The sequence below is a fragment of the Vanacampus margaritifer genome, chromosome 15 (assembly GCF_051991255.1).
Source record: "Vanacampus margaritifer isolate UIUO_Vmar chromosome 15, RoL_Vmar_1.0, whole genome shotgun sequence".
NCBI lineage: Eukaryota > Metazoa > Chordata > Actinopteri > Syngnathiformes > Syngnathidae > Vanacampus > Vanacampus margaritifer.
The window spans coordinates 11216880-11239848 of NC_135446.1; the positions used below are offsets into that span (position 1 = coordinate 11216880).

General features: G+C 39.8%; 1 protein-coding gene across 2 annotated transcripts in view; it reads left to right on the forward strand.

The window, feature by feature from the left end:
• Positions 1 to 22969, forward strand: part of tmem178bb (transmembrane protein 178Bb) — an 86479-nt gene that overhangs the window by 22300 nt on the left and 41210 nt on the right. For both annotated transcript variants that reach the window (XM_077545096.1, XM_077545095.1), the window contains one exon: positions 19495 to 19608. In XM_077545096.1, the coding sequence (XP_077401222.1) occupies positions 19495 to 19608 (114 nt within the window). The remainder of the gene's footprint in view (positions 1 to 19494; positions 19609 to 22969) is intronic.

Genomic DNA, 22969 nt, shown 5'->3' on the forward strand with positions numbered 1-22969 from the left:
TGGACAACAGTTTAGCACCCTACCGGCACCTACCACTGCTGTTTGAGAGAATATTTCCCATTCCATGTGTGTTAGTGTGATCCAGTGGGGGTTTGTCTTGCGCCAAGTGGTGTCGGTGTCTCGGCGTCAGGTCGGCTGGAGGGTCTTGTTACAAACACCTCGATGCCCCGTGGCCCTCACAGCGGCTTCCTCCCGCTGTTGTGACAACTGAGCAGTAGACAGATGGGAGTGCCATATGACCCTTCTTTCCTGCTTTGCTGAAAAAAAAAGTCTTATTGATAGCCAAGGAAAATAATACTCAGTAAGAGTAATTATAGAGTACGTGGAAGCTAGAAATTCAACGGAATATTCTCAAAGACTCCAGCTTTTGCACATACTTGATCATACGAGTCGGTTGCTCATTTATCGGGTTGGGGATTTAATTTCCGAAACGCCTGTATCCCCTCATTAACTGGACTAACCTGCACTGCCGGTCAGAGTGACAATTGGTCAGCTCCGTTCTTCCTTTCCGTTCCACTAATTGAATTCCGAAACAGGATCTGGACATGGACAAAAACAATCAGCGTGAACTTCATATGTCTTGCAGGTTAAAGTGCAGCTCTGGAAACAAATGCTGTAAATGAAAATATTTTTTTGCAGTTTGGAAATGATGTTTGCAGCAAAATCAGGAGAAACTGCTAACTTTGCTATGGTCTCTTAGCTTATTTTCCAGAGCTGTATGCTTGAACATCACAGTCTTTATTTGCAGATTCCATAAAGTTCAGTCGGCAGCATGTCGCTGAATTCAACCGTGCTATAGATAGACTGCACACTCCACTGCCAATTTAATCCCCCCAGAAGGCTTAGCTAGACCCCAGTTAATTCTTGTGCGACACAAAAATGGACCACTGGATAAGGAGTGGCCACTGGCCAGTTTTAGGGATGGCAAGAGGGATCTCAAGTTGAAGACTTTAATCATGATTTCTAGACCTTCATTTGCTGGAAAATTATAAAGCTGGAGGATGGAGCTTGCTCCCTGATGCATGCACGAGAACATTTCCTCTTTCAATCAGTGCTCGAAATACGGTTGGGCTCGACGTACTTTTCTGGCTATTGTTTTTCGAACTCATGCAGCACTGTATCAGTTCTTCACACCAGTAATTAGTCATTCGGTATACCAGATTTGCTCGTCATGTTGGTAATTAGAGTGTGGCCGACATTCAAGGCCAGTCTCTCCCTCCACTTGTCTTTTTTTCAGCGGCTCTCTGCACACTACGGGCGTGGATGGGAATTTCAAACAGAAGGAGAGGAGAAAAAGAGAGCGAGAGTGCACAAGAGAGCAGCTGCAGCTCCCTGACGTCACACTTCAGAGTGCAGCCAGGTGGCTCCGTTTGGGCCTCGGTATCGCAAACCGGGATCGATAACTCAGTCTTGTCTGGCATTAGGCCCGAGATTGAGTTTGACGTTGGTTACTTCCTGTATTGTGTATTGACGCTGTCGGATGTTGTTCGATTTTAGCCTCTTGTTGTGTTACGGATGGACAGTAATTCTTAATGGAAACCTTTTTCTGTCTAATTTAATTCTACAGAATGTGGCTGAAACACATCCATCCATCAATAATCGGGTTGAATTTGAGCATCCCCCCCCCGCTTCCGAGCAAAGTCAGGAAAGGTCCAATTTTTGGATGTCCCCAAAAGATTATATGGAGTGATTTTTCCACTCCGATCTGCTCTGAATGAATCATGTTTGACAAATGTTAAACCTGTTCAATGTTTACCATAGAGATCCTGACGTCACGTGACTTTCTCTGAACATGCCCCCCCCTGCGGCAGGAAATTAATGTTCTACAATGGCGCGGAGGGCAAAAAGCGTTTATCCGTCAACTTTTCGCCCAAGAGCATTGACAGTCACTTTGATGAAAAGGACATGATATACGTGTGCGAGGTAGACATGTTGGATTGCCGATTAAGTGTCAGGAGGGTTATTTTTTCAACTTGGCGGCACTGATAAGGTGGAATTACTTCCTCTGTTGCCGGTGAGTGCTTTCAAATCTGATCATACAAAGGCTTTATAAGTTTGTACAATCCGGATTTATTTCCCCTTTGTGTGTGGTCAAAATGCCATCAAAGTTGGCAGTTTCACGCAAGTCTTTGCAGTGTTATTTATGTATGTTAGCAACTTAGCGGCTGCTAAATCGGCCGCGGCCGCCGTCATTTATACCGTAAAAAGTATTTTAAATGGTGTTGGTTAGTTATTAAATTCAACTGCGTAATATCTATTAAACCGTAGCAGCACAAATGAACGAAATTATTACTACCACAGTTTGCGTGTGCTAACAGTTAGCATCTGCTGATTTAGCCACTATGTACAAAGTGAAACATTGGCTACTGTTGGAATGAAGTATTCTTACCATTTGCGTGTTCATGCCGTTGATTAATAAAACATACAATGAGATCAGTGAATTCAGGCATTTTCTTTACATTTATTCACAAAATCGTGGACAGGAGAAATAGCAGCCACCCGCGCCATCTTGTCTCTCTCACTGTGAAGTTTTCCGCTCCGCCTGTGGATAATATTCTCTTTGTTCTCCAACGTTACCTCCCAGAGTCACATGACTACGCCCCCATTTGTCACAAAGATATCTCAATACAGTTGGCCAACCATGCTCCTCCCATCTGTCCTGTAGGAGAATCAACACCCTTTAAACATTTGAATTGTCACACAAAACTTTACTGAGTAAATCAAAGCAATTTTGTCCAATTCTAAATAGTTATAACTAAATCAAAACAGTTATAATTAAATTGAAACTGAATATTTCCTTCACTACGCATTGGTTTCTCTTTTGGTAGCCGGCAACAGGCTGAATCCTTTGTTTTGCGTCTTCTCATTGTGGCAGCTGGTCCGAAACAGCTGTCAATCATTGTTCAAGTGTGGCGTTTGCCGTTTTATTCAAAGTGGTTTTCCATCATGCCAAATGATTGCGCTAATGGCCATTTTGGAACACGCGACGTCAATGTCAGGATCTCTATTCTATGCTGCCTCTCACAGGTCAGTCTTGGTACTATGATTGCAGGTGTCGATACCGGTATGTGTGGGCTGTGCTGTTTTGGTCATTCAGTACACCGCAGACTATAAGACCAGTATCAATCAATAGCAATCATCCTTCATATACATTGCTGCCAACATTGCTTTCAAACTCTGCTTTTGTGACCCTAACTGCACTTTAGGTATTTGGAAGTAAGACCCACATGATCCTTTTTTTTTTAGTAACAATTAACAAAGAAGGTGATTAATGAAAATTGCACAATCCGGGAAAGGTGAAAGAAAGTCTCTCTCTCTCTCTCTCTCTCTCTCTCTCTCTCTCTCTCTCTCTCTCTCTCTCTCTCTCTCTCTCTCTCTCTCTCTCTCTCTCTCTCTCTCTCTCTCTCTCTCTCTCTCTCTCTCTCTCTCTCTCTCTCTCTCTCTCTCTCTCTCTCTCTCTCTCTCTCTCTCTCTCTCTCTCTCCACCCCAGAGGAATCTTACAGATGGAGGCGCAGTAACTGGGTTATTGGCGGTGTTAATTAAATGCACGGCGTGTGAGAACCTTGAGAAAAAAAGTTGGGTGAACACAGGAGAAGAAGTGTGAATGAGGGAGAAAAAAATAGTGATAAAAGTAATTTTTGTTTGTGAATATAAGAGGTATTCGTAAATCTTAATATCATAAATGTGTGAAGGATGTGATACATTGTGGACATCCATTAGTGCAAATTTCAAATTTTTCTGTTGATTGCTGATTTATTTGAGCACCAACCTCCAAAGTTCCTGCTCTGTGTATGGTGATTAATCATACAGTATAACTTGAGCCAAGATGCTGGCGGATGACCTTGAAATTATCCTACACTGCTCCCCCTCCGACTACATTTTCATACATTTTGTGTGAAAGGCACCGTTATTGCCATGGCAACAGCTGCCAACCCTACCAAAAGCATAACACCGGGATTGTCACGCACAACTGCTGGTGCGGCTGCTAACATATGCAGTCATGATGGATTTAAAGTCATCTGAGGACATTTGCTAGGTTCACTTTTTGAATTGTCATTCAACTAACGTGCAATTTCTGCAATCTGGCACTATCTGGAGGATTATGTGACTAATTGAATATAGTCTATCAGTCTGTGTGGCCTTGGGGAACAAGAAACTGTCTGCAGCTTTGCTTTGACACATTGGGTTATTTGTCAAGGAATTCAATGAAAAGCCATGATTGCATTTGGTAAGAACATGCTGATCTAGACTAGATGTGGTGCATATATAAAGGCTATTGACTAAAAGCCACACATTTCCATTTATGAACTTTGCCAGCTTAATTTCTTCGGGTTCATCTATTTCTAAGCAAAATGAAGAAATTCTTCACAAGGTCACTTCGAGAGCAACATCTGGATCATGACCTAATCATGGTCCATGAAGACTTAGTCTTGGCCATTTATGTCTATGCTATCGTCTTTCTCTTCCTTCAGACCTGGTCTCTGTTTTCTCAAACATCTAGTCCGATGCTGGCTCACGCGTGAGGTGTTATGTGAAAGTTATCTCTCCAAAACTAAGAATGTTGTTTTACTCGGAGACCTGAAATTTTGTTTTTCTTCAAGAGCGTAGCATTGATTACCCGTAATCAAACAGAATGCTGCAAATACGATGACAACCAGAAATAGGCTGGTTGAAATTTTCTACGAAAGTTCTGCCTTGGCATTGCCATACAATCAATTGGTAAAGGAAAGTAGTGAAAAATTGTGTCTTCTTGTTTAATACTAAAAGAGACACAGTGTATTGAAAATCGCTAACCCTATCTGTCTGTGAAATATTCTGTCAAAATATGTCCACAAATTGTGCTATGCTTCTCACCAAAATTGCTCCGGACCGACTTGTCAACTAGATTGGCTCATGTTCCTGAGCAAAAGCACCACTTTCAAGATGCGGCTGAAGCACATCAAAGTCAAAAGACAAGGGTTACAATGAAATTAAACAACGGTGGCTTTGTCTGAGATAAGCAGAGCTTCACTAACTCTGGTTGCTCCCAAAAACGTATAAATACATTCTATTTTAAATATTGCCATTCACCCAAAGACATAATTATACATTTTTTTTAATAAATGTTTTTATGCTACAGCGTACAGAAGGCTTTGATCCAGCCTCAGAGAATGCTTGAATCAGTAGTAGTTAGTATAAAAACGGCCAGCAGGTGGCCGCAGAGTATAAGAGATCAATCAGGCCCATGTTCCAAAGAGTTATTTTCCTCACAGTTTTAAACAGATTTGTGAATAATGATGAAACTTAGCTATATTCTAATCCTAATTGCTGCAAAACAGAAACAGATAGAAATATATATTTTTTCCTGATGAAAGGAGGGACTCAAATTTTTTGGGCGGTAGGTTACATGTTTTTATAGCAATAGAACACAATATTCGGTGGGCCTTGGAAAATCAGTCAAAATCCAGTAAAACAGCCGGGAGCGAAGGGGGTTGCTTCTGTGAAAATGGCTGGTAGTGAATGAGTTAATAAAAGCTTTCATTGATTCTCCCTTTTTTCACCACTCTCGGCTCCTTTTCTGGTATAACTCTTGATTCTTTGAGTATTTTGACAAAGCAAAGTCACAGATGTTATTATGCTACCAGGAATCGGTCTCAAGGGGTGAAGAAAATGAATATTATGTCTCATTTCAACTCATCTTCTATATACATCAAACTGTGTTCATAAGTAAACGGGGAATGTGTAGACAAGAGAGGAATTAATGAAACAAGATGCACAAGGATGGAAGAAAGTGAGAGAGCACAGCCTGTAGCGACGTAGGGGGACCGTTGCCATCATTATTCTAATATAATGCTAATTTTATACGTCCATCTGATTCCACAGTACGCTCAAAATGCAGAATCAGATGGAACGAAGGACGACAAGTTCAGGAAATAAGCAAAAAGAGGCCAGATGCAAAGCAAACAGCGATAACAACACAGTATTGGGTCTTTTTGCGGATACCATTATCGCTGATGAATGGCCTTTTTCCCTTTTCTCTTTGCTTTCCTCACAGAATGCTGATTCCCCCCACGCCAAAGGGCACAATAATTGGACTTGGCCATTGAGGCCTGAAAATCAATTCCATCAATATGTGAAATAGCCCTCCCGCTGTTTCGCTGAGGAGGAGAATATCCGCCGTCCTGTCGTTACTGCTCGCTATCTTGCTGTCTGAATGCATGCCCATACAAATTCTAGCATTTCAAGTAAGCACAAAATGCACATAATATGCTGTAATAATGATAATTATACACTCGAGCTGAAATTCGGTCCATGCATTCTGACAATTTGGAATGGATTCTTTCCATTATTTCCCATGGAAACAGAGTCAAAGTGCCATCAGTATAAAACTGTTAACTTTTGCAACTCGTTCAACCCAATTCACAGTTACGAGCTTGTTAGCTTGCTAGCTTGAGTACCACTTCCGTTACCATAACAACCTGGTGATTGAATAGGCAAGCAAGGCCTTTTACTTGTGCGAGTAGATCCCAAGGTGTGTAATAAAAGCTTATGAAAAGGTTGAGCTAAAGCGTGATTATAGGATGCAGCTCTGCTTACCTTATGTAAATACAAAATATGTACTAACAAACTAAAAATCCTTCAGAAACATGAGTTTTACTGTTCCGTACACTTAAAAACAAACATCCAGTGGCATCCACATAATTAAGATATGGTCTAGTCCGATACTGGCTCACGCGTGAGGTGTTATGTGGAAGTTATCTCTCCAAAACTAAGAAAGTTGTTTTACTCGGAGACCTGAAATTTTGTTTTTCTTCAAGAGCGTAGCATTGATTACCCGTAATCAAACAGAATGCTGCAAATACCAGAAATAGGCTGGTTGAAATTTTCTACGAAAGTTCTGCCTTGGCATTGCCATACAATCAATTGGTAAAGGAAAGTAGTGAAAAATTGTGTCTTCTTGTTTAATACTAAAAGAGACACAGTGTATAGAAAATCGCTTCAAACTGTCTGTGAAATATTCTGTCAAAATATGTCCACAAATTGTGCTATGCTTCTCACCAAAATTGCTCCGGACCGACTTGTCAACTAGATTGGCTCACGTCCCCAAGGTGTGTAATAAAAGCTTAGGAAAAGGTTAAGCTAATGCGTGATTATAGGATGCAGCTCTGCTTACCTTATGTAAATACAAAATATGTACTAACAAACTAAAAATCCTTCAGAAACATGAGTTTTACTGTTCCGTACACTTAAAAACAAACATCCAGTGGCATCCACATAATTAAGATATGGCAGGTGGAAGGAAGCCACGTCGGCATTAGCGCTGGTGTGCAGGGTTACAGCCCCTCCAGATGCTCCCATTTAATTGTCCTCTGTGTTAAGACTCATTCAAAGAGAGTGGGATCCGATTAAGGAGACAGATTAAACTGGCCTTGACCCACTCTGCCATCCACAGCCTCGTGTTGAGGTAACATGCCCAGCGAGGGTCCTTTGGGTGCAAAAGGTACCCAAGGCAGTCTTGCATGTAGGCCAACACGTCCTATGATGTTAGCTCACACCAGCTGTCAACACACAAAAATTGGGTCTGGGGAATACGTGGAACCAGGTCTCATACAATTTATTTGATTACAAAATGATCAAAATCCCATCTGCCGGCTGGTTCTTGTAAAAATGCACAATTACGCAATCAGATGGGGTCACGGACCATGTGGCACTTCATTCACCAGGTATCCACTTTTGCATATGTCCACTTTTTGACAGAAACTGTGTTATCAAAAAAAAAAAAAAAACACGCATCTGTCTGCATGTGCTCTTCCAGTGCGACGTGTCTTTCGCTTCTAACCCAAATGACTGCAAATCAAGTCAATACTTGGGTTAACCAAGTTGTAAGCTGAATCAGACAATTTTGCTCAGTAAGATGTCCAAACAAGTTATAATACATTTGACCTAAATACAAAATATTACACAGTCTTTTCTTCATGTTTTGGGTAAAACAGACCTCGGATTAGCAATGAATACAAGTGTAGTCGCTTAATTTAATGCTGGTGAATGCTAATTTGTGCAAGGGAATTAAAATTCTTAATATTGTACTTGATAAGAACAAAATAATAACACAATGAAATGTTACGGAAACATTTAAATTGTTTTGCTTCATGGTTGATTAATTGTGGCTGTTTCTGGCTGGTGGTTCTGACTTGGCCACCAGGGGCAGTATGATACAGTAATGCAAACACAAACAAGGAAGAGTTGCACAGTGGCTCAGTAAGCTGAATTCATTTTGCTACTTTTTTTAAACTTACATTTACTTGTATAAAAAATACATTCATAAATCAAGCAAAAAAAATACTTTGGGACACTATTACATAACACCAACAAAAAGGTCCTGATGTCTGTAATAGGTTTGGCACAGTGTGGCCATTTATATCTGTTTCATGGTTCCCCAAAACGTAAAGGTTAACCCTACCTGAGGGCTAGCGCTGACATTTCCTCTTGAAAGCTTTGATATTGAAAAACAAAACAAAAAAAGACTCCAGTTGCACACGGCACCTGGCAAAACCCGTCCTCTTAAATCATCTTTACCACTGGACAATTTTCCCTTAAATTCTGCCCTGACTAAAGATTGATATCAAGTGTCTGATACGTCAGATTGCTCCTTAGGAGCTAATTATTTCTGTCGGAAACACAGCCTTCTGCAAAGTCACCAGCGTCTCCTCTCCTTCAAATTTAATGAAACATGCTGTGTTTAATGAGTAATTTGCCTCTACAAAAGCAGCAGCCTTGCTGTCAGTTCACAGTGATTAAATAATAATAATAATAATAATAATAATAATAATAAAGGAGCTTGAATGAAAACGAAACAGTGTACAGAAAAATGGGTCGATTTGTTGAGGAACTTGCTGACAGTAACGCTCTTGTCAAAAATACTGAGACTGTCACATGAAAGTCAAAAGAAAAGACCTGAAATCATGAACCAAAACCAAGCCAGAGAATAACAGAGTGGAGTTAAAAGAAGCAATATTTTTGCTTTCTGGAGGGGCATTTTGGGCAAGCTGGACTAAATTCTGCTGCACGCTGGAGAAAAAGAAATTTTGACGCTAATATATATATTTTTTGTGACACCTCAAACTATAAAACAAAAATACGATTTTTTTTTTTAATAGCAAAATACTAATTTATTTACAGATATATAAATGAGCAATGTCAAAATTAGTATGTTAATTTTGAATTAATTTAAAGTTCCTTTAACACCGCAATTTTTTTAATGCATGATTAATGACCGCCCCATACTTGGAAAGCCTGTACTGGGGGAATTCCAGCCTCAACGCAGCAGACGTGTCCATGTCAAAATTATTCATTTAGCAGTAATACATTTAATAATAATGCATATATTTGTGGAGACTGGGGTCAAATTCATTTTAAAGATAGAAAGCTCTTAATATGAAAAGAAAAAAATGCACTGAGCTGGCTGTCACCAATGTATTACAAATGCAATTATGCCATCTCGTGGCAGAAAAATGACCTCAACGCAAATCAATATCACACTTGTTTTTTACAGCCATATTTCTATTGAACATTTTTTTAAAACATGAAAACATATTGTACATTTTATTGTACATTTAGAACAGATATAAAATTTGTGATTAATCGTGAGTTAACTATTGAAGTCATGCGATTAATTACAATTTAAAAATGTTTAATCGCCTGACAACCCCGCACATGAGTTGCAAGTTAAACGTCAGTAGCTTTACATGGCGTCCGTTCTCATGATTGAGACAATTACATTAACTAAACTTGTGTTGGCATTTTTTTCTCTCATAATCATCATGACAAGCCGCGATTCATCTTTATCTTTTACTCGAAAGGATTTGCTAATCTAGTGTTTCTTTTTCAGTAAGCGTTGCAAACCATGAAGAAAATAAGACAATGGTGTGTGGTATTTTGTCACTAAATTATTAAGTGGAGAGACTTGACTAACACGACACAGGAGCAGCAAACCAATTCTCACTTGCATTGTAGCATACTTGGATAATTAGCCACATGCTGCTTCACTAAAACGTTATCCGGTCACATGTCGCCTGTTCTGGTATATTCTAGCTCCACCCAAGGTTGATTCTTCATCCAATATAAATATTGTGTTTTGCATAGTATGCTTCATGTTAAAATATTTACAGCTTACTCTCAATCACTTGATAAAATGCAGCCAGTTGAAAAAAATCTACCACAAAATGCAATTTCACATGTTTTGACAGGGAAGGAGGCCATCATTTTTGGAAATATCAAGCCTAAATTGTCTGGGTCTACATCCTCTCAATTTACGTATGTGCTCAAGGCGTTACTCTGTCATTTCCTAGATTAACACACTTCAAACATGAAGATGCTTTCCAGGGGTTTAAACACACATGAGGAGAGAAAAAAAACGGAATTGTAGTCTTTTTAATCGGCCGCTACCGAAGAAGGGGGTTCTGACATCACAGCGTGAGACAGAATTAGCCCGGCAGAACAGTGACGGGACCACGCTGTGATGGACTCATCCATCTTAAAATGAGATCATTCTAACACTTGCATACCAATTTTCCAATGCGCACACAGCCGAGATCATCTTCATAATAATCGTCTCTATCAAATTATTAACAAACTACAGATTGTTGGAGAAAAACATCTACATAAAATATCAACCTCATGAAATAGAATGTAAAGAATTTGACACACATATTTGCAAATCAATTCAATGGGCTCCTTCGCGTGGGAGAGGGGGCCGAGCCCTGCCACCTGGGAGATTGCCGTACTTGGAAAATATGGCAATAATATCTTAGCTCAACTATCTGGAGTCATGTTTAATAGGGTTCAGGCCCTCAGAAAGACATATGTTCCTAAAAAAAATTGCTTGGCCAACTGTATGTGTGCTATTCCCTGGATGCTCACTCGAACCTCAGCACACACACGAAATGTATTAGGATGTTTGTAAGGCTACAATAAAAGACAGCTGCTATTAGTGACTCCAGGGTGGTCCACTTTCACCCCCACCCCTTCAACCAGTTAAACCCTGCCAACCCCCCCCCCCCTCCCCCATCTGCCCATTCGCATCCTTCGAGCAGGGAGAACAGCATCCCCGGCCCGAAGCTTTCCACGTTAATCCCGCGAGCCTGGCTGCGGGATGGGCGGGGAGCAACGAGAGGGAGCGTTGAAGTGGGTCACAACAAAATGAGGCCATCCGGGGGCTTGAACTGCAGCGGCAGAGGCAGCGGCGGCGAGCTCCCATCTGCCACGAGCGCCGATGACAAACGCAGCTGGCTCGCGTTGCCACTGGGGGAGGCGCTACATTGCGGCACAGCCCCTCTAAGACATTAATGCTGCTGTTTGGAATGTCCAGAATATTTGAAAAAGATGATGAACTCCCACCTTCTGAATTCCTTTACTTATATAATCTTCTTGTTTGCTTGTGTGTTCCGACACCTGATCGGCCCAATGTAGCAGGTGAAAATGACACTTACGAGACACACTATTGAAATTTAAGACATTTTAAAAAAGCATAACCACAACAAAAGGGCCTGCATTGTGGTAATATTTGATCTACGTTACTGTAATATTTTAATAAGGAGAGATTGCAAAGCGTTGCCATAATGCATCACACAAGGTCTTCTGACTAACATGACTAAAACTGTTACAATTAGAGTCAATATGAAGAGCCTCTTGGGAACAATATAAAATAATTTTGAGTTAATTTAAAGTTCCTTTAACACCCCTTACTTGGAAAGTCTGTAGTGGGGAATTCCAAATTTCGCAGTAATAAATTTAATAATAATTCATATATTTGTTGGAGACTGCGGCCAAGTTGTGTTTTAAAATTTAAAAAATGTGCAGAATTTCACAAGTTACTTAATTGTAGATTAGATCGCTCTTAATATGAAAAGAAAAATGCACTGAGCTGTCACCAACACCTTACAAATGCAATTATGCCATCTAGTGGCAGAATAATGACCTCAACACAAATCAATATCACACTTGTTTTTTTACAGTACAGTATATATTTTTAATTATAACTTCATTTTATCAATTATTATGAAATTACTCATTTAGTTTTAGTCCACGCCCACAACCATATTTCTATTAGTGAAACATTTTTCTACTTTTATGTTAACAAGAGTATGACATTTTTTTTATTGTACATTGTATTGTACATTAAGAACAGATATCAAATTTGTGATTAATCTTGAGTTAACTATTGAAGTGATGCAATTAATTAGGATTAAAAAATGTATTCACCTGACACCCCTAATTGTAATATAATAATATACTCTTAAATCCATTTTTGAATGTTGCCACCGGTATTTTTGAAAAGAGTGGGATTTAAGTGTATAGATAGAAAACTTCCTGCTTGGATGACTATTCAAATCTGTCGTGTTATATTTGCAGTTATCTGCTCTACTTTACCAGACCCTGTGACAATAATCTCGGGTAATGTACCACATGCTGCTTCACCAAGTCTACAGACAATGGCATTATTATCCGACCACATGTAGCAAGTAGCCTGTTGCGGTCAATGTCCATTCCAGACTGGCAATTTATCTCAGGGAAAAAAAATCTAATTGGAAATTATCGCATTCCAGATTCATTTAAAGCATTTTTTTTTTAATGCAAAAATGAGTTCACATCTATTCGATTGTGGGGGTGGGGTGCAGAATAATAATAAAAATTTTAAAAAAGACTCTTCTTTGCCGTCCAGATTTGTTAATTATGGGACTGCTGAGCGTAGCAAGCAATTTGCGAAGCAAGCAGCACATATTACTATCCTACAAAAGGGGTTTATTTTTATTTTTATTTTTTAATCTTCCACCGATTTTTCCGCAAGAATGCGGCCCGTACCGTAGATCGCGCAAAAGTCAAAAGTTTCACTTCAAGTCGTCACCATGGCCACAATCTTTTCTTACTAGACGTCAAATTCTCACATTTTGTAGTCACGAGTGTCTTCTTTCAGACAAACTAACTTTTATTTGGCTAAGGTGTCATTTAGTACCTTTATTTTCACCTTAAGCATCTTGAACCGTTAAGTCGTGAGAGGCTTGGTGCGTGACGTCTCTCTCCAACGTTTTAGTCCAATGCGTGTGCGTCAATATGCATGTTTCTTAAAGGGACAGTAAAATACTTTTAGTTTATGTGGATTATGCCTAACTTCCACATTTCTTGACCGATTTCAATCGTTTAAATTTTAAACTGTTCAGCTCATTTCCATTTTTTAAAATACATTTTCAAAAATAAAACATTATTATTATTTTTTTAATTTTTACTTTTTCTATTAAATGTAATGGACTGCTATTTAAATACTGCTTTTTTACAAGTGCTACAAGTGCAACTACTATACCACTACTACTATTGCTACAAGTACTACATACAGTACAGTACATGCGTGTTTCCACCTTGCAAGAGTCAGCAGTCCCATTCAAAATTTCCGCGGGAATTTTTCTAGTTAAAATATATTCCACGTAAAAAAAAATGTATTTTGTAAATTGTTTGAGAAAAAAATGTTCTGAAAGACTGAAAGCAAATATATTGTAAGTCATGCACCACTAGACGGAACGCTCGTACCACACTTTGACCACCACCAGTCTACGGTTTTTATGAAATAGTAGGACAGGGCAGTGCAGATTGTTTCCCTCTGCACCTTTCCACTCCTACAGCGCAGTCAGTCTCTCCACTTACGAGAATGGAAATTGTGTCTGTCTCCGAGATGTTTGCGGAAAGCTGAAGGGCAATTTAGCTAAAATGACTGAGTTGGAAATCCATTCCGGGAGAGCGGAAGCAATATGCACCCGCCGTCGTGACAGTGCTTCTCTGTGAAGGGGTGTAATCTTGTGTAATGTAATGTGTCTACTGGGTGCAAAATGCAAAAAAAAAAAAGAAGAAGACAAAAATAAGAAAAAAGGTTCAAGGATTAAGCTTGTGTGGTGTCCGCACGCAGTGGAGATGAATGTCACACAGGAGGAAATGAAAGTGTGGACGGTAGACGAACATGTGGTGATTGATGCGCGACGATATTGAACGGATCGCCAGCACGGAATTACATTATTCCCATTTCTCGCCCTCTTGTTCATGAAGGCTTTTACATGCAAGTGCGCGGAATTAACATACATATAACGGTCGCACAGCCGACTGGGTCGTTGCTAAGGTTATCCGTTGGTAGCTAAACTCATGAATTTTTCAAGATATGCGCCGTCACCTGTAAGATTTTTTTTTGTCAAGATATTTGACAACAAGTTGCAGCTTGGCAGCTGGTGAATACAAAAAAGCTGTCACTCCCAGTTGTGGTTACCGTAGTTTCCAGGGGCCTCATGTACAAAGACTTGCTTGGCTTTCATACTAAAACAAGCCCAGCATCACCTCTACGACTCGCCAACGGCTCCAAAGAAAGAAAAACTTGCGTACGCCTGCCAAGGAGTTGCCGTGAAGCGCTGCATATTCCCACGCTCATTTCATTCTTGATACATCTGAACTTGAAAACTTCATACATGAGGCGCCTAGTGAATACTGTGTCCCCCCCCCCCCCCCTTTTAAGGAACACATCTTGGGCCTTGTTTTTTTTCACCCGAACACTTCCTTATGTTTTCCGTTATTTTTCATCTAAGAAACTTAGGGGGCGGACTCTAGCGACCCGCCAGGCTTCCCGTTCCATCTCTCTCTGTAGGTCATTGTTATTTTCATGTTTTGTGACTGGGGTTGTAACTGTTGAAGTCATTATCGTTGTGCCGTTATGGTGCAATGACGATTAAGAAATTCATCACAATTTGATTTAGAAACTAAACATAAACCAAACAGAATTACATTGTGTATGAATGAATCAAACCTGTCACACACGTTGTGTCAATTACGATTATTTTCCGCATGGCAACTTTAACTCATTTGCTCCCAAAAACGTGCAATAAAAACGTTCTATTTTAAATATTGCGATGGTCCCAAAAACTTTTTTTTTTTTTAATGCTAGAACATACAGAAGGCTTTGATGCAGCCTCTAACCTGAAGAGGTCACTTAAAGCAATGGTAGTAATTACAAAAACAGCCAACAGGTGGCAGCAGAGTATAAGAGCTCAACCAGGGCCATGTTGGAACAAACTTTTTTCCCCCAGTGTTTTCAACAGATTTGTGAATAATGATGAAACTTAGCTATATTCTAATGCTAATTGCTGCAAAACGGAAACAGATACAAATATACTTTTTTTCCCTGATGAAAGAAGAGACTCTAATCTTTCTTTTGGTACGTTCTGTGTTTTTATAGTAATAGAACACAATATTCTGTGGGCCTTGCAAAATCAGTCAAATTCCAGTAAAACATTCGGGAGCGAAGAGGCTTGCTTCAGTGAAAATGGCTGGGAGTGAATGAGTTCAGATCCACTAGTAACTGAACTACACTTGTCACTCGATGTGGACACTAGCCATCATCCAGTCGACCGTTTGAAGAAGTGGTGGCATCACTAAGGAGTAGATGTCCCGGCAAATTGTCTGATCAATACCAAAATTACTTATCCGATTTCGACTCCCAGGTCATTTGCTCGTCAGGTACTGTAATGATAGAACATCTTGTCACTTTGTATCTTTTTCATGCATCTCTGTTATTTGACACTTAGGGGGCGGAGAGAGAGAGAGAGAGAGAGAGAAACGCTAGTGATGTCGCACTTGGCTGGCCTTGTGGTGACTGGAGTATTTCACTTAACAAAAAAAAATGTCACGGGAAAAAGAAGTGTCATCGCTAATCCTTGAGGAACCAAAGGAGATGCTTGGTTAATTACTGTTGTTGTGCTGCACTGTTTTTTTTCCGCCACACATTCCAAGCGTTCGTATGGGACGGAGAGTCGAATGATTTACTCAGAGCTCCACTTTCCATCTTAGGATGAGTGTCACTTTATGGAAAGGGAGAATACCCAAGTGATAGAGAAATCTCTGGTCCATCTTGCAGCTTTATGCTTAGTCATCCATCACAGTGGAACAGAGAGCTGAATATATGCAGTCCATGTGACACATGTGACAGGACAGGATTGTGCCACCAACTTGGATTCAGTGCTGTAAGAGTGGTGTTCCACAAGCACCGATTCGTGGACTGATATTTGGTATCAGGCCACACAGATATACTATACGATTATTTTTTTTAGCACAGCATACCCCATACATAGTTCATGCCCCAATCAGCAATGTACGTTATCAACCGGGTGGGAATATACGTCACTTTTAAGCACGGTTTCAGGTTTAATTAGGGCCTGAGCAGTGACCGTTGCAAGGTACCTATTGTTTATGTAGGATTTTTTTTGTATTCATCTTCTCTGCAAACAATTGCAATTGTTTTCGACGCACTATATGATGGGGGCAGGACATCTAATTTTCAAAATTCCTTCTTAATGACGGAATTACTGAAGCAGTTTCGGGTGTACGTTTGACCCAGATCCACAAAAATTGGGAGCCCACGACCTACAAAAAAAAATGTTTTTGAGCCCATAGGCTAAAAGTCCGCCATTTTGATTTACTTCCGAATTTGTTGTCTTTTTTTTTTTGGTCCTTTTATAGAGATCATATAAAGTCCTACAGATTTTATACGATTGTCAAATTTTGTGTGTTTCATCTAAAGCTGTTTAAAATATCTCCAGGAAAAAAAAGATAAAAAAAATAAAACAAAAATAAAAAAATAAATAAATAAATAAATAAATAAAAAAAAAAAAAAAAAAGCTGTTTAAAATAAACAGTTATTGAAAGTTGATTTCATCATATGCTGTTGCCATGCCAATGCACTGTTTGCAAAGAAAAATGATGCCGCTTTTGAGGGTCTAAACCAGGGTGAAAACTCATGAAACTTTGTACACACATAATGCCTGGCTAAACATTTATATTTTAAAAGGTTTTTGTCCTATTTGCCAATACCCTAACATGCAAGTACCCCGTGGCCAGGGTTGCAAGGGCCCTATATAGTTGCTCACAGCTCTAGTTGTGTTACTAAGTGTAAAAAGAGTGTGGCATCTTGTTTGTGCCCTGTGATTGGCTGACATAAATCACAAAGTGTATTTCCAGTGCTCTGTGCATCCGAGACTGTCTGTGGAAGTCAATTATATTACACTGTATTATCCCCTATGATGGGTTCCTTCATGTATACACCTTAAGGAGTACAAAAGTGTAAGTGTTCATTGGTTATTGGAGAGCTGCAAACAGGTGGGCTTTATTGGCCCATTTAAAATCCCCCCAGCACTTTGTGGTTTCCTTGAGCGTCGGGGAAAAATCCATTTGAGCTCCCTAACTCTACAGGCCTTCGACTTCCTTAGATCAGCTGTCTTTTTCTTTTCTTTTGCTCTGTGACATCAGCGCGTCGTCCAAAGCTGCCTGGATCAACTGAGAGTAAGAGGAGAGATTTACTTCAAACACAGAAGACACGGGTCTGAAGTAACGGGAGACCCTTGGTGTCAGCCCGGAGACAAACATTCAGTCAGTTCATGTGTTAGGTCATGTATGAACAAGACTGATAAATCAATAGATTGTATTATAAAACCGTATTGGAGCATGTATTGAGATTTTGCTCCAACTAAAGAGTTCTTGTCATGGACGATCATGTGATGAAATACATTCCAGTCGTAGTTGATTACTTTTTTTTTTCTGGAGAGCTCAGTATTGTTCATTCGGTAATTTTACCGATTTGACATGTCATCATCATTTCTCTCTTTTTTAAATTTTAATTTAATTTTATTTATTTATTTTTATTTTTATTTTTTTATTTATTCATTTTTTTAAATTATTATTATTTTTTTTTATTATTTTGTATGTGGGTGAGTATGTGTATGTGCGTGTGTGCGAGTGTATTCATTAGTTCACCTAAAACCTATTAAATTTTTTTTTTTTAAAAATCCCATACCGTTGACCTAAACCGAACACTTCCAGCCAGAGTCGTGAGGCCGTCAGGAGACCCGAGGAAGGACCAAAGAAAAGAAAGTGAAATCCAGCACCGACCAGACACCACCCACCACCTGTAGTTGATTAATCAATGACGCCATATGTTCTCCAACCTTGTGGGCCATGTCATGGTTTCACATCAAGACATATTTCAACAGATTGGCACTGAAGCAAATGAAACGGATTACGAAATCAACTCATCATGCCGATTGGAAGACTTTTGAGGTCCGAGGCACTGTTATGAACATTGGAAAACAACAAGAGTAGACTTTTCAATTTTGCTCCTACAAGAAGAAAAGTTAACCTCCCGCTGAATAGTTTAACCTTGAGTTACAGTCTCCTGCCAAATTCACGCTGTCTTGATTTTGCACACCTTTTATTTTAAAACAGGTTTCCGTGGCAATGAATATGTTGCTGTAGCAGTTTTAGATGCACTTTAGAATTATATATATATATATAAGCATTTTTTCTTTTTTCTTTTTTTGGGGGTGGGGGGGGGGTTATTATCATAATCAAAATCTCTCTAAGAGCGAATGGGTGCTGACTGTGGCAGTGACAGCCATGAAAGGCTAATTATCATTATCAGACGTTGCAATCTTCTGGGTGTGTGGATGGCTGCAGGGGAAACCGGCTGGAGGCTGGATAGGGGGTGGGGGGGTGGGGGGTGGGGCGGGCGACTGATATCCTCATGATCTCTGTTTGTGTAGTGCAAATCTCCCTGGACTCGGATAGTATAGTGTTCACTAACCCTGCCAGCTTCGCCAGAGATAATTAGAGTGGACATGCTGTAATGATGTCCAAAGAAAAGCAGCAGCTATTAAATTAGAATGTGGGAATAAATATTTACTTTTTGTGAAAGTCGATGGTTTACAGGCTCAAAATTGAGTTTGGAAAGTGGTTGTATTATGGTCACAGCTCACCCAGATTGTTACCAATGGAAAGTTGGGGGGGAAAATGACCGTGTTTTCATTGATCATCACAAAATCTGATACTCCTTGAATTTTTTTGGGCCATGAAAATGCAGGATTATCATTCCCCGCTCATTGTGGTTCTACAATAGTATTTGAACAAACGATTTGAGGAAAGTGGATATTTGTTTTTGTTTTTGTCTTAAAACCTTTAGGGCAGTGGTTCTTATTAACCTGTGTTTGATCGAACCACTGCTTTAGGGTGTATTTTTTGTGCAATCTGACACAAAATGCATGAAAATCAACGTTGCTGGCATTCTCGAACTCCCACAAACTGTGTGTGTCGTTTTCAAACAACACCAAAACACTTGCATGCATATGTTGAAATGACTCAGACAACAGAGCCTAATACGCAAGAGTTGCTTTCAGCAGTGTGCTTTTGTTGACTTCATTCATCAATAACTGCAGACGTCTGATCTGTATCACCCGCGTATATAAAATTGCTGGATAGCATCCAGCTGTCGTCATCCGTGGAGCTTACACAATCTTTGAGTCAGTGAGGCCGCATTTGAATCCATGCGTCCTTCTGGTTTCAATGGGAATTCAGCCTCATGCACGAATGTGAATCCCTACCAATGACCTGTATTTCAACTCAGTGCTTAATTTTTTTTTAATTTCCTTTTCCCTCTGCAGGTTCCATTGCAAGATGCTCCTACATCAAGTACCACTACTCCTCGGGCACAATACCCAAAAACCTCTCCTATAATATCACCAAGACAATAAGGCAGGATGAGTGGCACTCCCTCCGTAAGTCTTTTCCTTTCACTTCACCATTATTTCTATGGTGCGATGCATTCATATGTTGGAAAGCAGGATCCGGGAAAAATGTTTTTGTTCATCACCTCCACTGAATTTCTGGTCGAAAAGTGCTTTTGAAATCAAGTCTGGGCAGTTGTGTCTCCTTAAAATACTAGACTAAGTGCAATTTTTGTAGAAATTGTGTGGGAATGCTAAATGCTAATAGCTGAATGCTAAGCTGAATGATTATGAAGTAAATTGAAGGATAAATTATGTGAAAATTACAAAGTATTAATTGTAGTTGAAAGATAAATGAATAGAAAGAACACTTGAACTCGGGAGGCAAAAAGTGTTATCTGAAAGTACTTTCCATTTATTTAGATGGAAAACTGGAACTAATAATATCCAATTGAAAAATTCAACAACAACAAAAAAAAAAATCACTCAAAAGCGCCACCTAGGCATTCATTAAGATGGAAAAGTGGAATTATGAGATTCAGTTGGTATACCCTTAGCATAATTGCCATCATGCCATAGATATATTTGCAATGTACAGTAAGAAGTGTGATTCGAACCCGCAACCTCCTGGGTACTGGACAATGCAATTTACCAAATGCACCACTGAGCGGTATCAGACCGCTGGTAATAATGGTCAGTTGTATGTATAGAAGTGGGCTTGGATCAGTCCCATTGAAAAGTTCATATTTAATGTTAAATTGTGCGAATACTGTAAGAAATGTGGGATCAGACGACAAATACCCCGGAAGACATGAGTTTTTGAAGCCAGTATTATGTGGGCGTTGTTTGATGATAAAAAAAAATCCAGCATTCCCACAATGACAGTTTTTTGGCCAGGATAAAAGCAAAATTTAGCAATTTTACAGTATACTAAAAGCTGTATGACAAATTTAGAGTCTGATGGCTTTACAAGTTGTAATACCAATGCCAGGAGAAATACAAAATGACTTCTTGAGAATACCCCAAGTTCACTCGGTCGCCAGCCTCCCTCACATTCATCTGTTTTCCAAAGCGTACATAATAAAACAAATGTATTCCTTTACATTGTCAGTTACGCTTATATTTTACAATAACCAGCCAGCATGTGCAAAAAAAAAAACTGTTAAAAATGAAAGCAATCCACACGTTGAAGAAGACAGACAGCTGAGTCCGCCGAGGATTGCTGCAAAGCCAAGTTGCTATTCTTAAGCGCTGGCACCTGACAGCCAGTGACTAGTCAGACGGCAACAGGAAACAGTGACAGTATGGGGTCAGAGCGTGTTTCCGCTTGGCTCCGTGGCCTGTCGACCGGCGAGCTGCACAACAGACCCCTCAAATAAGAAGAAGCTGAGCATGTCAGGTGTCCTCAAAAAACTGGACTCCTGCTACAGTATATCCATCTGACTGTATATCCTACCCGTGCTGATATAATCCAAACTCGCCGTTGGAAACGAGTGCCCCCCCCCCCCCCCCCCCCGGTGCTTTATGGGCTGATGAAATCAAAGTGTAACGTAATGTGATTGTGGATCACGCTGGATCAAAACTGACGTCCTACGTGTTCACTAATTCCACAAATGAAATTCGTAAGGCCAACACGATACGGATTGATTTGACGTTTTGGAAGTATGACAAGAGGACAAGCGGTATAGAAAATAAATGGATAAATGGTCCATGTGTGTGACAGTGAGTGTGAATGATATTGAAAAAGATGATTCGATTCGATGCAGTTTTCGATACGATTCAAGGACGGTTTGAGGTAAAAGTGGAACGATTTGATTCCGTTCGACTGAGTGGGACTTGTCAGTATTTCCTTCTAGGATAAATCAATAAAAGACGATTCGATACGTATATCGATATATTTCAAAGGGGAACTATTCAATTCAATGCACTTGCATCTTTAACCCTGGAGAACCCAAGAAGCCTTTTCTTCTTTGGAAAATTATGAATTATACATTAAATGACTGCTATAAGTTCACTGAACACCAAAATATATGTTTTTTCAATTTTAACCCTTTTTTTTTTAACTAGCTCAGAGTTGATAATTTATCAATATATATATATAAAACATACTCCTAGGCATTCTGCAACATGATATGAAATAGATTAACAAAAAAAAAAAAAACACAATTTTACCATCTGATGGTTTGCTGAGAAGATGGTTTTGTTTGGATTTATTTCCAGCTCAACAAAACAGCATGTTGGCAGCCATCTTGTCACCACCACTCTGGCTCATGTAAGTGCAATATTCATCCACTAGATGGCCCCATGCAGGGGTCAGAAGTGGCACTCTGGACTTTTGAAGTTAAATTTGTAAAAAAAAAGAAAAAGGTCTTTGTTATTTGAGTAGCATAATTTATAGGGGCCAAATTTGACCCCGTGGGTTCTCCAGGGTGAAAAAAAAAAAAGAAGATGTTCCGTTTCAAATCTGTTTTGTTACACCCCTGGTGTCCACGATTGACCGGGTGTACCCCACCTCTTGCCCAAAGTCCATCTTACCCTATAATGTGCGGATTGAGGTACCAAACAACACACCAAGAAGACTTTTATCACCAGTGAAGGACACAAGGCGTCTTATTCATTGATATAAATAACAGAACCTCAGCTGCATATTTAAATAGGAACACTCGGCTCACTTCCATTTTTTTTCTTTTTATGGTGTGGCTTTTACCCACGCTCATAGAAGGATGTTTTCATCTCCGCTATATCTTGGCCGGCTCCCGAAAAACACATAGCTCATATTTGCGACAAGAAGGTCACCTCTGAGCAGTCGGAGATGTTTAATGTCCTTATTACTGCGTCTATCCACACAGGATATCAGCGTGAGATAACTCTGCCGCTCGGGAACCGATGGCCCGTCTCTCCGGCGTGAAAGCCGCAAATGTAAATAGCAAAGGCCGGGTAAACAAATCTCCGTCCGATGACGAAGCTTTCTGCACTCGCTACTTGAATGATCTGCTGAAATTCGACATTGAACTGGTTTGGAGTAGAAGGGATGACATACCGGCAAATAGAACAGTCAAGGTCAAATGAGTTTACTCAGTTGGAGTGTCAATAAAATCTGGATCAGTGTCAGATTCTGGTTAGTCATTAGCTTGGTCGCTGTTGCGTAAGTAACACTCCTTGGTAACTTGGTTGTGAAACAATTAACAGGATAAATGTGTGTTGTTTTTGTTTGTTCCTTGCAAGGAAGTGAAGAGGTTGTAGAGATAAAATTTGTTGACTTCACATTGGAGAGATTTTGGGTTTGAATCTCGGAATTTGACATTACAAAAACACTCATGTTAGCTTAAAATATTAGCGACACCAAATTTTGCATAGGTGTGAACGTTTGTTTGTTTGTTCTGCAGTTGGCTGGCGACCAGTTTAGGGTGTA